Source organism: Babesia microti, chromosome III, assembly GCF_000691945.2.
Source record: "Babesia microti strain RI chromosome III, complete genome".
NCBI lineage: Eukaryota > Apicomplexa > Aconoidasida > Piroplasmida > Babesiidae > Babesia > Babesia microti.
This window is the reverse complement of record NC_027207.2, coordinates 973,930-988,777: the sequence shown is the minus strand read 5'-3', so window position 1 is coordinate 988,777 and position 14,848 is coordinate 973,930. Positions and strand designations below refer to the sequence as shown.

The 14,848-nt window shown below is 39.9% G+C and overlaps 5 protein-coding genes across 5 annotated transcripts; 4 read left to right on the top strand and 1 right to left on the bottom strand.

Annotated features, from left to right (window-relative positions):
* Positions 321 to 1,869, bottom strand: BMR1_03g02790 (hypothetical protein; the record flags this gene model as incomplete). The annotated part of the gene is made up of 3 exons (XM_012793715.1): positions 321 to 1,595; positions 1,616 to 1,692; positions 1,713 to 1,869. 3 exons carry the CDS (start codon positions 1,867 to 1,869, stop codon positions 321 to 323), a joined length of 1,509 nt encoding a protein of 502 aa, XP_012649169.1.
* Positions 1,950 to 3,895, top strand: BMR1_03g02785 (hypothetical protein; the record flags this gene model as incomplete). The annotated part of the gene is made up of 2 exons (XM_012793714.1): positions 1,950 to 2,310; positions 2,331 to 3,895. 2 exons carry the CDS (start codon positions 1,950 to 1,952, stop codon positions 3,893 to 3,895), a joined length of 1,926 nt encoding a protein of 641 aa, XP_012649168.1.
* On the top strand, positions 4,142 to 4,910 carry BMR1_03g02780 (splicing factor U2AF 35 kDa subunit; the record flags this gene model as incomplete). Its single annotated transcript, XM_012793713.1, has 4 exons — positions 4,142 to 4,340; positions 4,361 to 4,570; positions 4,593 to 4,797; positions 4,820 to 4,910. 4 exons carry the CDS (start codon positions 4,142 to 4,144, stop codon positions 4,908 to 4,910), a joined length of 705 nt encoding a protein of 234 aa, XP_012649167.1.
* On the top strand, positions 5,431 to 6,341 carry BMR1_03g02775 (20S proteasome subunit alpha 7; the record flags this gene model as incomplete). Its single annotated transcript, XM_021482100.1, has 3 exons — positions 5,431 to 5,851; positions 6,011 to 6,188; positions 6,209 to 6,341. The coding sequence occupies 3 exons, from the start codon at positions 5,431 to 5,433 to the stop codon at positions 6,339 to 6,341; spliced, it is 732 nt and encodes a 243-aa protein (XP_021338656.1).
* Positions 6,977 to 14,617, top strand: BMR1_03g02770 (pre-mRNA-processing factor 8; the record flags this gene model as incomplete). Its single annotated transcript, XM_021482099.1, has 5 exons — positions 6,977 to 9,252; positions 9,511 to 13,970; positions 14,064 to 14,176; positions 14,258 to 14,484; positions 14,506 to 14,617. The coding sequence occupies 5 exons, from the start codon at positions 6,977 to 6,979 to the stop codon at positions 14,615 to 14,617; spliced, it is 7,188 nt and encodes a 2,395-aa protein (XP_021338655.1).

Here is a 14,848-nt window from a genome sequence, read left to right as displayed (position 1 = left end):
CGTCACAACAGCACTGGTGAGTTATTAGAATTATGTGTATATTCATTGAGAATATAAATTTATACGGTAAATTTGTTGTCAATTCTTAGTGCATATGCGGATTAATTAATCTCAAATTATTTATTGCAAATCATAGCTTTAAATTGCTTTCCACCAGCGTATGTTCGAAATTCTTGATTCCTATAATTTATCTAATAATCACAGTATTCATGTAAACAAAAACTTAAAAAATATTTATTAAAAATGCTTGTGTAGCATTGGTGATTGTGGTTGGAACTTTTAATTTCTAATTCAAATTTTGATTAATATCATGTCAGAGCTCACGAAGGCACCTTGATAATAGAGTGTAAAGGTGTATAGGTTTGTGCCACTCTACGAGCATGCTGCATATACCCGTCATGTAAATCGAAGCTAGCAGATAACCTGGGAACCACTGCTGCCAGAGGGTTATTGATAGATCCATCCATATACTGGGATGGTACAGTTGCTGAGCTATTTAGTGGAACAAAATCCATCAAATCTTCTTGTGTAAACTTTACGCCACTGCACATTATACCAGCGTCACTAAATACTTTCACAGCCAGTGTACTATCACAATGGTTAATCGTTTCAGCATGTGTCATATTTCGCTGATTTTCAAATAATGCGATAATCTTGTAGTGATTAAATGAAAGTGAGTGGCATTTATCACTAGCCCTTTCTAAATCTATCAAAGAATCGATAATGGAATTCGCCTCTGAAATCTTCAGTGTCTTTAGCAACTTCTCTATAAATACATGTTTTGAATTGTCAATAATCCTGTTACCATGCAATATTTCAATCTTTTCTTTCAAACTCTCAATATAATGCCTGGTGTAGAACCCATTTAGGGGCTTCCTGAACAAGCAATTACATACATCACTCCAAAGTGATCTAACGTGTTTGTTTGTTTTAATTGTATTTTTAAGTGCATTTTCAATTCGCAACCGATCATTTTTATCGCAAACTATTCGTCTAATGGTCACCAGTTCCGGGTCTTGATAGACAAGCAAATGCAGATATTCAAAAGAATACAATCCCGGTTGTTTCTTTAACCGTGTAAATTTTGGGATATGAAAATAACTTGACCAACCTTTGCATTCAGTATCTATTTTAAGTATAGATTTTAACTCGGATTTTAAAAATCCAGGATGGCTGGCAATTCTGCTCATGTAATGGGCGTTAGTTTCATTTTTAGATTCATTCACATCTCTCACAGATTCATCAATTTTAAGCTCTGAGTGGGATTTGACTTGCATTGCCCACTCTGACATGTTTATACATGGCGAAAGTATGAATAATACATCACTCATATCCCTATTGGTTGAAGCCTTTCGATATATTATTGATATATCGTCGTAACACCTGCCCGTGATAAATCTGATAAACTTCAATTGCATCATTTTAAACAGGCTGAGGTTGTGTGTATTGTAACGGATGAATGCTAAATCTCCCGTCTCTAAGGTATCCAAAAAGGTTAATTCGGATGTATCTTGCCACATCTCATTCACCACCTCATCACTAGTTTCTTTCTCATACAACGGTTGTTTCGGCACTTTCTTCTTAAAACTTGGTTCCTGAATCATTTATTTAATACCTTTACAAATTTATACTGGTCCACATAGTCTGACTGTGCCAACCTATTCTCTAAAATCTCATTTTCTTCATATGGTCCTAAATAAGTGTTTGAGTACTGATAGATTCTGAGGTTAGAGGCTTTATTAGATCAGCCTGTATACCTAATCTTTTCTCGATTGTATAATTTGTATAGTAAATAAAGCCACCGCCAATCAGACATCCCAAAATTGTATCCTTATGTACTAATAATTTCTGGAAAGGGGAAAATCTCATTAGTGGATTTACATTTCTCGTCTTTATATGAAAAAATCGGGGGGAATGTAAAATATCAAAACAAAATTCATTGTTGCACTATGAGTGATTTGGTTATAGGGACTGTGGCACATCGGTTGGAGCTTCAACCTTGTCCATCCCCTCCTGAAACTAATGCGGTTGTTTTAGATGCCACAAATAACACACAAATATTAAATTATAAATGGGTTGAAACCGAAATTTTCAATGAACAAACATCTTTAGATTCATTTCAACAAATTAACTCTGTTAAAAAATCAGAATCCACTGGTGATAGTTCTATTAGTGTCCGTAATTCTGAAGAATTTTGCAGTAATAATAAATCTATACCATTTAATCGCTTATATCCCGGTGTATTTGATGAGGTTTCTCAATTAATACGTTCTGATGGTGCCTTTGGGTGTCTAATCATTTCGGAGCCAGGTAAACATTGTGTAATCTAGATTTTTTGGTAGAAGAATTTTGTGCATTTATAACTAGAATCTCAAAATACAACTATAAAATTGATTTATCAAAGTATATATATTCAGATGTAACATCGACATTCATTAGCCACGATGATAATTTGGTTGAATTTTTGACCAGTGAATTTTCAGGATTAACTGGAAAATCAGAGGAACCTGCCAAAAATAATGATAAATCGATTGAAAATGTTTCAAAACGAATTTCTGAACAACTATGTGTCTATATTCCTCACTTGCCAAAGTGTAACATAATCCATCTACTTTCTGTAATCAAATCTAAACACATTTACACCTTTGAAGACTATATTTTGCTCATAACAATACATGCAATTTGTATCGCTTTACTCCCGAGCTTTAATAATAATGATGATGATGAATTGAGTGACATATTCAATAAATTAAATGTGATGGACTCCGCTACACGGTACGAAGGCGTACCTGGCACGAATATAATAGTAAGTATTTGCAACATTTGCACGTTTTCAGTTGCAGCTGAAATGAATAATATGTTATTCCACATTCATCAAATAATGGATTTATTAATGATGTACATGAAAGCATGGAAGGAGCTTGATTTGCCAATTAAATTTATTGTCCCATTCGAAAAGTTGGAAAATAATCCATTAACTCTTCTGGCATCTAGCGATCTAATTGTGAATTTTATTAGATTGCCATTCCCCCTAATGAGGTGGCAAAGACAAATGCTATTTGAATGGAAATTAGGTGTGAATTATAACAATTATAAATTGTCAAAACTGGTTGATTCGAGTAACGGTTTAACTGTCGCTGAGATTTTAAATTTACCAATCATGAGGGGATGGGATCAGGAAGAATCAGATAATGAATATGGTATGCTAAAATCTGATTATTATTTTGATTTTACAAATTCAAAAAACGTTTTAAACATGCCTATTGAATCACATGTCGTTACTGGAGTATCAGGCGTCGGCAAAACAAATTATGCAATTAATCTAGCTAAAAAATTGCAAGTGCCGTTTGTGCGATTTTCAGTTACAGAATATCTGAGACCTGAGATAGGCTTATCGGAGAGGGAAATTAACAAATTTTTCAAAACACTGTATAAATATAGTTCGGGAAGTGTTTCATGTGTTTTGCTGATGGAATCCCTGGATTCTGTGAGTTCGTATAATGTTACAAGTGTTGTGGCTAGAGAATTGAACAATTTACTATCCAACAATTATTGGAACGAAGTGCATAAGATACTCGTCATTGTTACAATCACGGATAACATTGATTGTTTAAAATATTATCATATGATTAGAAATTTTAAAGTCATCAAGTTGGAACCACTAAATCTTGATAATACAACGGAAATATTAACTCAAATGTTGAACAAAACATTTAGCGACTGTGAACAAGTTATACAAATTTGGAAAAGGAAGCAAAATAAAAATTCCGTATTTACCATATCGCAAATTAGAGATATTGTAGAGTCAAGTAAGATGAAATCTCTTACTCGTTTGTTGGGGTATGGAGGTGTTTCTGATAAATTGACTCTGCTTTTGGAAGATTTACCAAATTAAAGTATATCGGTAGTTGCGAAGTGTAAAATAAGTGTAACAAATGTAACATTTGTCAGTAATTTTTAGTAAATTTAAAAAGTGTATGATGAGTAATGTTGTATATCCTAGGGCCACAAATAACGCCCCCTATATAGAGGTGGTAGATTAGTGTGGTGGATAGTTTGTTGGTTTGTTTAGGCAGGAGAATAATTGTTATACGAGTTACATAAAGCAGTTTAGTGTAGTATAATTGTAATTGAAGTGACTATGGCTGAGCACTTGGCCCGTATTATTGGCACAGAGGAAGATAGAGTGAATTGTCCGTTTTTCTGGAAAATCGGAGCCTGCAGGCACGGTGAACAATGTAGTAGATCTCACTACCGCCCATCTTCGGCACAGACGATTGTAATTAAGCATATGTACCAGAATCCACCAATTGCAATTGCAATATCTGAGGGGCAGATGGGTAAGCTTGTGTCAATTTAGTGTCTGATGAGGTTTATGATCAGGCTGCCGACCATTTTGAGGAGTTTTTCGAAGAAGTGTTTCTGGAACTATGTAAATACGGAGAGGTTGAAGACATGATTGTTTGCGATAACATTGGCGACCACATCATAGGGAATGTGTATGTCAAGTATTCCGACGAAATGAGTGCAGCAAACGCTATAAGCACACTTTCAGGGAGGTTTTATGGAGGTACCATGGCTATTTAAAATAGGGAAACAGATTATGGTGGAATACACGCCTGTTACAGATTTTAGGGAAGCCCGATGTAGGCAATTTGTGGATGGGCAATGTAAACGTGGCGGCTACTGTAATTTTATGCACGTAAAGCACGTGCCACGATCTTTGCGTAGGAAGTTGATGAATAAAATGTATACAGACTATCCTCACTACAAGAAATCAAGATCTCCTAGACGAAGGTATGAACGAGTTGTTATGTAGGCGTTCTCGTAGCTCATCTCCACCCAAGAGGCAATCTAGTCAGGAAAGAAGGGCTATGATTGAACAGTGGAATAGGGAGAGGGAAAAATAATCGAAATGTATTCGTTTTTGTTTATTAAAATAATTTTGTCCCGTGTATCGCCAATAATTAATTAGCCTTAATTAATGTAGTTTATACTATCATATAAGTCAGTCTGCATCGTGTTTTATGTGTTTATGTAAGCTAATTCGGACTAAGTTGTGCCATTTGTGGATGTGATAGTGGAATCATGATAAATTGTTGTGTGGATCTGGCTCGATGAAATTTTTTAATTTTTCCATATTTTAAAATTCAAAAAATAATCTGAAACCAATACTTTAAACGCTTGTATGTAAGGAATATGCATCGCAAATATGTGTTTATATATGGTAGTGTTATGTAGTGACGTGTGTTGATATCTCTGTCGTGAGTTTTAAATGAATAATGTGTAGTGATAAACTGCACATTACACATTATTCATTGTTAATTTTTGAATGATTATTAAGTAGAAACTTAAAGAATTTGCATGGTCAAATTATTAGGATGATGCCCTATATGTATATATAGTAGAGGTGAGGTAGGTGTAGTGTATATGGCGGGTAATGCTTCAGGATATGATCTCTCAGTGGCAACTTTCTCCCCGGATGGGCGTGTATTTCAAGTAGAGTATGCTGGTAAAGCTGTAGACTCAAGTCCAACCGTGGCAGCGGCTATTTGCAGTGATGGAATCGTTTTTGTCGCAGATTCATATCCAAACTCCAAAACCCTAGCCAATTGTCCATGGAGAATCTTTTCTGTGGGTGAAAATATTGGTATGTTAGTCGCAGGATACCTTCCTGATGGTAAAGAACTTGTTAGAAGGGCGCGGTCGGAATATATTGCCTACAAGAAGCACTATGGTTTAGACATACCCATCAAGATATTAGTGGAGAGATTAGCTTTATATGTTCATGCCTACACTGTATATTGGCATGTTAGACCTTTTGGCTCTTCCTTTTTGTTGGCAGGAAAGGGTAAGTAAAGCAGAAATAATGAAATGAATTTTGAAGCGAACCAAGCAAGTTTCATTCTCCTCCGATACTTGTGTCGTTGCATGCTCGAAAATTGTAATTTTTATAATTTCATATACCGGAATTGGTCATTTAAAACTCACCTATGGGCTTCTAATACAGATTTATCTGGATTACAACTTTACAGTGTGGACTTGAGCGGGGCCTTTTACAAGTACCAGGGTACTTCCCTGGGTAAGGGCAAACAAAACGTCAAAAGTGAACTAGAAAAATTGGATTTATCTTCAATTTGCTGCAAGGAGTTATCGATTGAATTATGTCGCATGATTATTCAATCGAGGTAATAGGCTTTTGATTTAGGGAGGAGACTAGGGATAATCCCAAAATCCAACTCGCTTGGATAAAGGAAAATGACTTTGAGTATTTGTCTCAGGAACTGATTGACGAGGCTACAGAAGCTGCTCAAGCTACCATTGATATGGCTGAAGACTGATCAGATAAAATATTAAGTAGGGATCGAACGCGATGGAATAATTTTTGCGAACTTATTTGTAGAAACAGGCAGTTAAATTCAACTGTAGATGGCATCTATACCTTTAAGATTTGACCTTTTTATCAAGTTTACAGCTAAAGTATTCGATTTAACTATTATTAGTGTATATGAGTATCTACTAGATAGAGTATAAAACAATTTGGTTAATAATACTATATAAATAATGAGAGTAATATAGATGAGATAGATAGATTTCCGTTATTAAAAATCTATTTGGCAATAAGTTGTAGGTTACCAATATGTTTTTAATTGATACATGAGTAGAAATTGTCTAAATAATAGAACTGCAGAAATTTACACATAAAGGTAAGGGATTCGTGGGTTTTAAGGGGTATTAACGTGATATTTGTTGATAAATATAGATAATGATCGTCATTTTGTGAGTTTGAGAGATATATATCGCTAGATATGCCTGACATAAATTAAAAGAGATAGTTTACATGATAACGAAGTGTTAAGTGATCACTAGTGGAATTTAGTGCGTGGAATGGTTGTAAATAGATGTATTGTGTGAAATAGTGAATGCGAGTAAATCCATTGACGAGGCCGGGGTGGGGCCTGTAATAATTTTGCCCATGAGCCCCAATAAGGTATCTAAGGATGTTGGAAGTCATCTCATGAGTAATGGAGTGTCTCATGATGAGTATAATGGCATGGAAATTGATGGGGAAGGCAGTTCCTCTCTTCCAGCATTCTCCGCAATGCAGGAGAAGGCCAGACGATGGCAGAGGTTGCGGCGAGCAAGATTCCGCAAGTCAATTGCGGCTAATCTAGCAAATGGGCATTTTTCCAACAAAACACTGGAAATGATGCCCCCTGAACATTTGCGTAAGCTGATCAAGGAGCACGGAGATATGAGCAATAGGAAATATAGATACGACAAAAGATCTTATCTTGGTGCCCTAAAGTACATTCCACACGCAGCCTATAAGTTGTTGGAAAATATGCCAATGCCTTGGGAGCAAGTAAGATACGTAAAGGTCCTGTACCATATCACTGGGGCGCTGACTCTTGTGGATGAGGTTCCACTTGTTGCTGAGCCTCTTTTCATAGCACAGTGGGGGACCATGTGGATTATGATGAGGAGGGAGAAGAGAGATAGGCGGCATTTCAAGCGTATGAGATTCCCCCCGTTTGATGACGAGGAACCGCCCATAGATTATGCAGATAACGTACTAGATGTTGAACCATTGGACCCTATCCAGATGGAGTTGGACGAGGACGAAGATAAATCTGTGTTGAAGGGCTTTTATCAGAAGGGATGGGATTGGAAGCACTGGGCAACAAACCCCAACGATAGGCACAATTCAAATAGATATTGGCGATTAACACTTGAGCAAATGGGAGTGTTGAATCGTCTCGCAAATCAACTTGTCACTGATGTAGCAGATGAAAACTATTTTTACCTATTTAACCTGAAGAGCTTTTACACTGCCAAGGCATTAAACATGGCCATACCCGGAGGGCCTAAATTTGAGCCACTGTTTAGGGACATGGTAGAGGACGATGATTGGAACGAATTTAACGATATAAATAAGATAATCATTAGACAACAGATACGTACGGAGTACAAGGTGGCATTTCCTTACCTGTACAACAATAGGCCTAGAAATGTGGCCATTTCACCCTACCACCATCCCTTGTGTGCATTTATTAAGCCACACGATCCTGAACTGCCTCCATTTTACTACGATCCTATAATAAATCCATTGCCTGCATATCTATCGTCGCGGAACCATAAAGCGCCACAAGATGAGGAAGAAGATGATGATTTTTTTGTAGAGCCACTTCTAGATGATTTGCCCATAGACGATGAGGACTATACCAATGGATTTGTACTATATTTTGCCCCTAGGCCCTTTTGTGACCGTGAGGGTAGATGTAGGAGGGCAATTGATGTGCCATTATTGCAATCTTGGTTCAGGGAACACGTTCCCTCTGATTATCCCGTGAAAGTTAGAGTCAGCTATCAAAAATTGTTGAAAATTTGGGTGGCAAACAATCTACATGCAAAGAAGCCCAAGAGTTGCAAAAAGATTAGGCTATTTTCCACATTCAGGCAGACAAAGTTTTTTCAATGTACACGGATAGACTGGGTGGAGGCGGGGCTTCAGGTTTGTCGCCAGGGGTACAATATGCTGAACTTAATGATTCACCGCAAAAATCTTGACTATTTGCACCTGGACTACAACTTCAATCTTAAACCCGTTAAGACGTTGACAACAAAGGAAAGAAAGAAATCGCGTTTCGGAAACGCCTTCCATTTGTGTCGTGAGATACTTAGATTTACCAAGCTTGTTGTGGACTCCCATGTACAGTACAGATTGGGAAATGTTGATGCATTTCAATTGGCTGACGGATTGCAGTACATTTTTTCACATGTCGGGCAATTGACCGGCATGTACAGATACAAATATCGACTGATGAGGCAAATAAGGATGTGTAAGGATTTGAAGCATGTTATCTATTACAGGTTTAATACGGGTCCAGTGGGCAAAGGTCCTGGCGTTGGATTTTGGTTCCCCGGCTGGCGTGTATGGTGTTTCTTCCTTCGGGGCATAATGCCCCTCCTAGAGCGCTGGCTTGGGAATTTATTAGCCAGGCAATTTGAAGGGAGGGTGACGAAAGGTATTGCTAAAACGGTGACCAAGCAACGTGTGGAATCGCACTTTGACCTAGAGCTCCGTGCTGCCGTGATGCATGATGTGATTGATATGATGCCCGAAGGCGTTAAGGCATCTAAGGCCAAGACGATTTTGCAGCATTTGAGCGAGGCCTGGAGGTCTTGGAAGGCCAATATTCCGTGGAAAGTGCCCGGATTACCAGCCCCAATAGAGAACATGATTTTGAGGTAGGCCTATAAATCCTTATAATGTATATATATTATTTATACGTGATTTTGACGTTTATTTTTAAGATTTTGATAGTTCAAATGCTTAAAATTATTCATGTTAAAATCACATATAAATAAATATATATATATATATGTTATAGGGGATTGACTAAACCTCAGCCATTTCTATCCATGTTGTATACAAGGCCGTCGTTTTAATAACTTTTTTCATCCCTGCTTTTTATCACCTTATTTTTTACCATTCCGCTAACATAGGTACGTAAAGATGAAGGCGGACTGGTGGACTAATGCGGCCTACTACAATAGGGAGAGGATTAAGCGAGGAGCTACGGTCGACAAAACCGTGTGCAAAAAGAACTTAGGTCGTCTAACCAGGCTTTGGCTTAAAGGGGAGCAGGAACGCCAGCATGTATACCTCAAAGATGGTCCTTATGTAACCAGCGAGGAGGCGGTCGCCATTTATACAGTGGCAGTGCATTGGCTTGAATCCAGAAAATTCAGTCACATTCCCTTCCCGCCATTAAACTACAAACATGATACTAAAATGTTGGTGCTGGCCCTGGAACGTTTGAAGGAGATTTACTCCGTAAAGAGCAGGTTGAACCAGTATCAGCGCGAAGAATTGGCCCTTCTGGAGCAGGCATACGACAACCCCCATGAGACTCTATCTAGGATTAAGCGTCATTTACTTACCCAGAGGAGTTTCAAGGAGGCGGATATGGAGTTTATGGACCTTTACAGCCACTTGATACCAGTACATCATATAGACCCGCTCGAGAAGATTACCGACGCATACTTGGATCAGTACATATGGTACGAAGCCGACAGTCGCGGGCTCTTTCCAAACTGGATTAAACCATCGGACTCTGAGCCTCCTCCGCTGTTAGTGTACAAATTTTGCCAGGCTATAAACAACCTCAATAACATATGGGATGTCAGAAATGGTGAAAGCGTGGTCCTGGTGGAGACATCTTTTACTGGTGTTTTTGAGAAGGTGGATTTGACTCTTTTGAACAGGCTTCTCAGGCTCATTGTAGATCACAACATAGCAGATTACATCACTGCTAAGAATAACGTTACAGTTTCATTTAAAGATATGTCTCACGTCAATAGCTACGGGCTGATTCGCGGCCTTCAGTTCTCTTCATTCGTCTCGCAGTATTATTTTATGATACTTGATCTACTTTTATTGGGTCTAACAAGAGCCACGGACATAGCTGGTCCAAATGCATTACTGCCAAACGACGCATTTTCCTTCCCAGATGTGAGCGTGGAGGAGAGACATCCTATTCGGATTTACTGCCGATTTGTGGACCGTTTGTGGGTGCTATTTAGGTTTACGCAAGAGCAGTCTAGGGAGCTAGTTCAGAGGTATTTGAGTGAAAATCCGGATCCAAACAACGAGAACGTAATAGGGTATAATAATAAGAAATGTTGGCCTAGGGACTGTAGGATGAGATTGATGAAGAACGATGTGAATCTCGGCAGAGCCGCTTTTTGGGAGCTGGCGGCCAGAATTCCAAGGTCATTGGGTAAAATAAGCTGGAAGTCTGCGGGTGATGCCTCCGGATTTCAGACTTTTGTATCGGTATACTCTAGCGAAAACCCTAATCTGTTGTTCAACATGTGTTCTTTTGAGGTGAGGATAACTCCTAGGCGTTGGGGAAAGGTAGGGATAGTGGGTTCCGACATAAGCGAAGATTCTCCCTATTCTGAAGGGGTGTGGAAGCTTCAAAATGAATCTACCAAGGAGATAACTGCACTGGCACATTTGAGGGTTGACGATGAGGGTCTCAAGCGTTTTGAAAACAGAGTGCGTATGATTTTGATGTCTTCCGGTAGTACAACATTTACCAAGATATCCAATAAGTGGAATACAACTCTCATTGGCATGATGACTTATTTTAGGGAGGCAGTTTTGAGGACCCCTGAGATGCTGGATCTGCTGGTAAAGTGCGAGAATAAGATTCAAACTAGAATAAAAATCGGCTTGAATTCAAAGATGCCGTCTAGGTTCCCCCCTGTTGTATTTTACACGCCGAAGGAACTGGGCGGGCTAGGCATGCTTAGTATGGGACATATCCTAATTCCACAGAGTGACCTGAGGTTTTCAAAGCAGACAGAAGTGGGTATATCGCACTTCCGAAGCGGTATGTCGCACGATTCTCACCAGCTTATACCTAATTTGTATCGCTACATCCAATCGTGGGAGAGTGAATTTATAGAGTCTCAGCGCGTCTGGGCTGAATATGCTCTTAAGCGCTCAGAGGCGAATGCCCAGAACAGGAGGTTGACGCTAGAAGACCTGGAAGACTCATGGGATAGGGGGGTGCCCAGAATTAACACATTGTTCCAGAAGGACCGCCATACTCTGGCCTACGATAAGGGGTGGAGGGTTAGGCAGGACTTTAAGAAGTACCAGGTTTTGAAGAGCAACCCCTTTTGGTGGACCCACCAAAGGCATGACGGCAAGCTTTGGAATTTAAATAATTACCGAACGGATATGATTCAAGCACTGGGTGGCGTGGAGGGAATTCTGGAGCACACATTATTTAAGGGTACATATTTTTCTACGTGGGAGGGGTTATTTTGGGAGAAATCCAGTGGTTTTGAGGAATCAATGAAGTATAAGAAGCTGACTAACGCGCAGCGTTCGGGTTTGAACCAGATTCCGAATCGTCGCTTCACCCTATGGTGGTCTCCGACAATTAACCGTGCGAACGTTTATGTTGGTTTTCAAGTGCAAATGGATCTTACAGGCATATTTATGCACGGGAAAATACCCACGCTTAAAATATCTCTGATTCAGATCTTCCGTGCGCACCTCTGGCAAAAGATACACGAGTCCATAGTGATGGATCTTTGTCAGGTTTTGGATTTGGAGTTGGAGAGGTTAGAGATAGAGACAGTACAAAAGGAGACAATTCATCCCAGGAAAAGTTATAAGATGAATTCATCTTGTGCCGATATTTTGTTACTGGCCTCCTACCGTTGGAAGGCATCCAAGCCCTCCTTATTATCATCCCAAAGCACCAGTGACAACGACGATAGTGGGGTATGGACCAACAAATTTTGGCTGGACGTGCAGTTGAGATGGGGGGATTATGATTCTCACGACATTGAGAGATATTGTCGCGCCAAGTTTCTAGACTATACTAGCGATTGTATGAGCATCTATCCCAGCCCAACCGGTGTGCTTTTGGGCGTGGATTTAGCATATAATTTGCACTCTGGTTTTGGTAATTATATTCCTGGTCTAAAAGAACTGTTGATGCGTGCAATGAACAAAATAATGAAGGCAAATCCTGCGTTATACGTGCTCAGAGATCGTATTAGAAAGGGTTTGCAACTTTATAGCAGCGAACCAACGGAGCCATATCTGAGTTCACAAAATTTTGGTGAGCTATTCGGGTCCCAAACAATCTGGTTTGTAGATGATACCAACGTTTATCGTGTAACTATTCATAAAACATTCGAAGGCAACCTCACAACTAAACCGGTTAACGGCGCCATCTTCATCCTCAACCCTAGGACCGGGCAGTTGTTTTTGAAGGTAATCCATACTAGCGTCTGGGCGGGTCAGAAACGGCTGACCCAGCTGGCCAAATGGAAGACGGCAGAGGAGGTGGCGGCGCTTGTTCGCAGTCTGCCTGTGGAGGAACAGCCAAAGACGGTGATAGTCACCAGGAGGGGTATGTTGGACCCATTGGAAGTGCATCTGCTGGACTTTCCTAACATTGTTATAAAGGGATCAGAATTGCAATTACCCTTTCAGGCAATACTGAAGCTTGAAAAATTCGGTGACATGATTCTAAAGGCGACACAGCCCGAAATGGTTCTATTCAATCTGTATGATGACTGGCTGGAGACAATTTCCCCCTATACTGCATTTTCGCGTTTACTTTTGATATTGCGCGCAATACATGTAAATTCAGATCGAGCCAAAGTGCTGCTTAAGCCCTCGCCAAAAATTGTTACTTTATCCCACCATGTTTGGCCATCGCTCACCGATGCCGAGTGGATCGAGGCGGAAATTGCGCTTAAGGATCTGATCCTGAGCGATTACGCTAAGAAAAATAATGTTAACGCGGCAGCGTTGACGCAAAGTGAAATTAGAGATATTATTTTGGGTATGGAAATAGCGCCTCCGAGCGTGCAGAGGCAGGAGATGGAAGAACTGTCCAAGATGGCCCAAGTTAGTGATACGATGATTACAACAACAACGACCAAAACATTCAACGTACACGGGGAGGAGATTGTAGTGTCTACCCAATCCCCACATGAGAAGGAGAGGTTTTCATCCAAAACGGATTGGCGTGAGCGCGCTTTGGCGGCGAATCAGTTGCACTTGCGTACGAACAATTTGTACGTTCAAGAGGCAAACCTTGGTAACCTGGGCGATAGTGTGACATTTGTTCTAGCAAGAAATGTGATAACCAAGTTTATTTCACTGGGAGATTTGCGTACACAAGTTTGCGCGCTTTTGTATGGTACCACGCCTGCAGACTGTCCCCAAGTGAGAGAAATAAAGTGTATAGTAATGGTACCGCAGGTTGGGACCCATCGCAATGTTTCGTTTCCTCCAGTAGCCCCCAGTCACCAGTTATTGCGCGACCTTGAGTTTTTGGGCTGGATTCACACCCAGCCAAATGAGACGGGGCAACTGTCCCCAGCGGACGTACTAACTCATGCCAATTTACTGGCTTCTAACAAGGGTAAGCATATATGTTCATCGTTTTTTGTAGCTATATGACAGATAAATTGTTGTATGGTTGGCTTTTGAATGTTATTGTTAGGCATTGATGCAGGATTGGATACCTACGTTGCCTCTATCGTCACTTGTTCATTCACTCCTGGATCGTGTTCGCTTGCGGCATACAGAGTAACGCCTGCAGGACTAAAATGGGCAAAATCCACAGAGGTATGGCTAGGGTTGCTATTTATCTTTAACTATGTATATATGTTTTGTTTTTTTGTGAGAAGTGTGGGTATGTTGACATAGGGTACCGCCGTTGCACAGGCCGCTGCTATGGGTAAAAATGCTCCGGGATATACTAGCGCCATGTTTGAGAGGGTACAGATACTACTTTCTGATGTTTTTTTGGGCTTCTACCTGGTGCCCAGTGACCAGGTGTGGAACTATAACTTTATGGGCATAAAGCATTCCACCACCCTCAAATATGACCTTATACTAAATGTTCCAAAGGAATTTTACCACGAAATACACAGGTGAGGATATTAGTGACATAGGGGTAGCCACTTTCTGCAGTTTGGAAGATTGGAAGAGTCTGTAAATGAAAACGATGATAGTGACGTTAATGATAACCTCCTGGACACCGAGATGGAGGATTCTCTAATGTAATAACTTGTGTAACAAGTCATTCGCCATTTGACATCCAAACTTGGGGACCTTAGTAGTATTTATAAGCTATAGATTGATTACTTCTAATTATCGGTATGTTTATTTTTCCGCTTCACTCTGAGCTGAGCTTGTTTGATGTGGTGGTAGATGGTAGCGTTGCGTGTTAGGGCTGACTATGGATTTGTCAAAATGGTGTGTATAAAAGTTTGTAAAGCAAAATTAATTCTATCG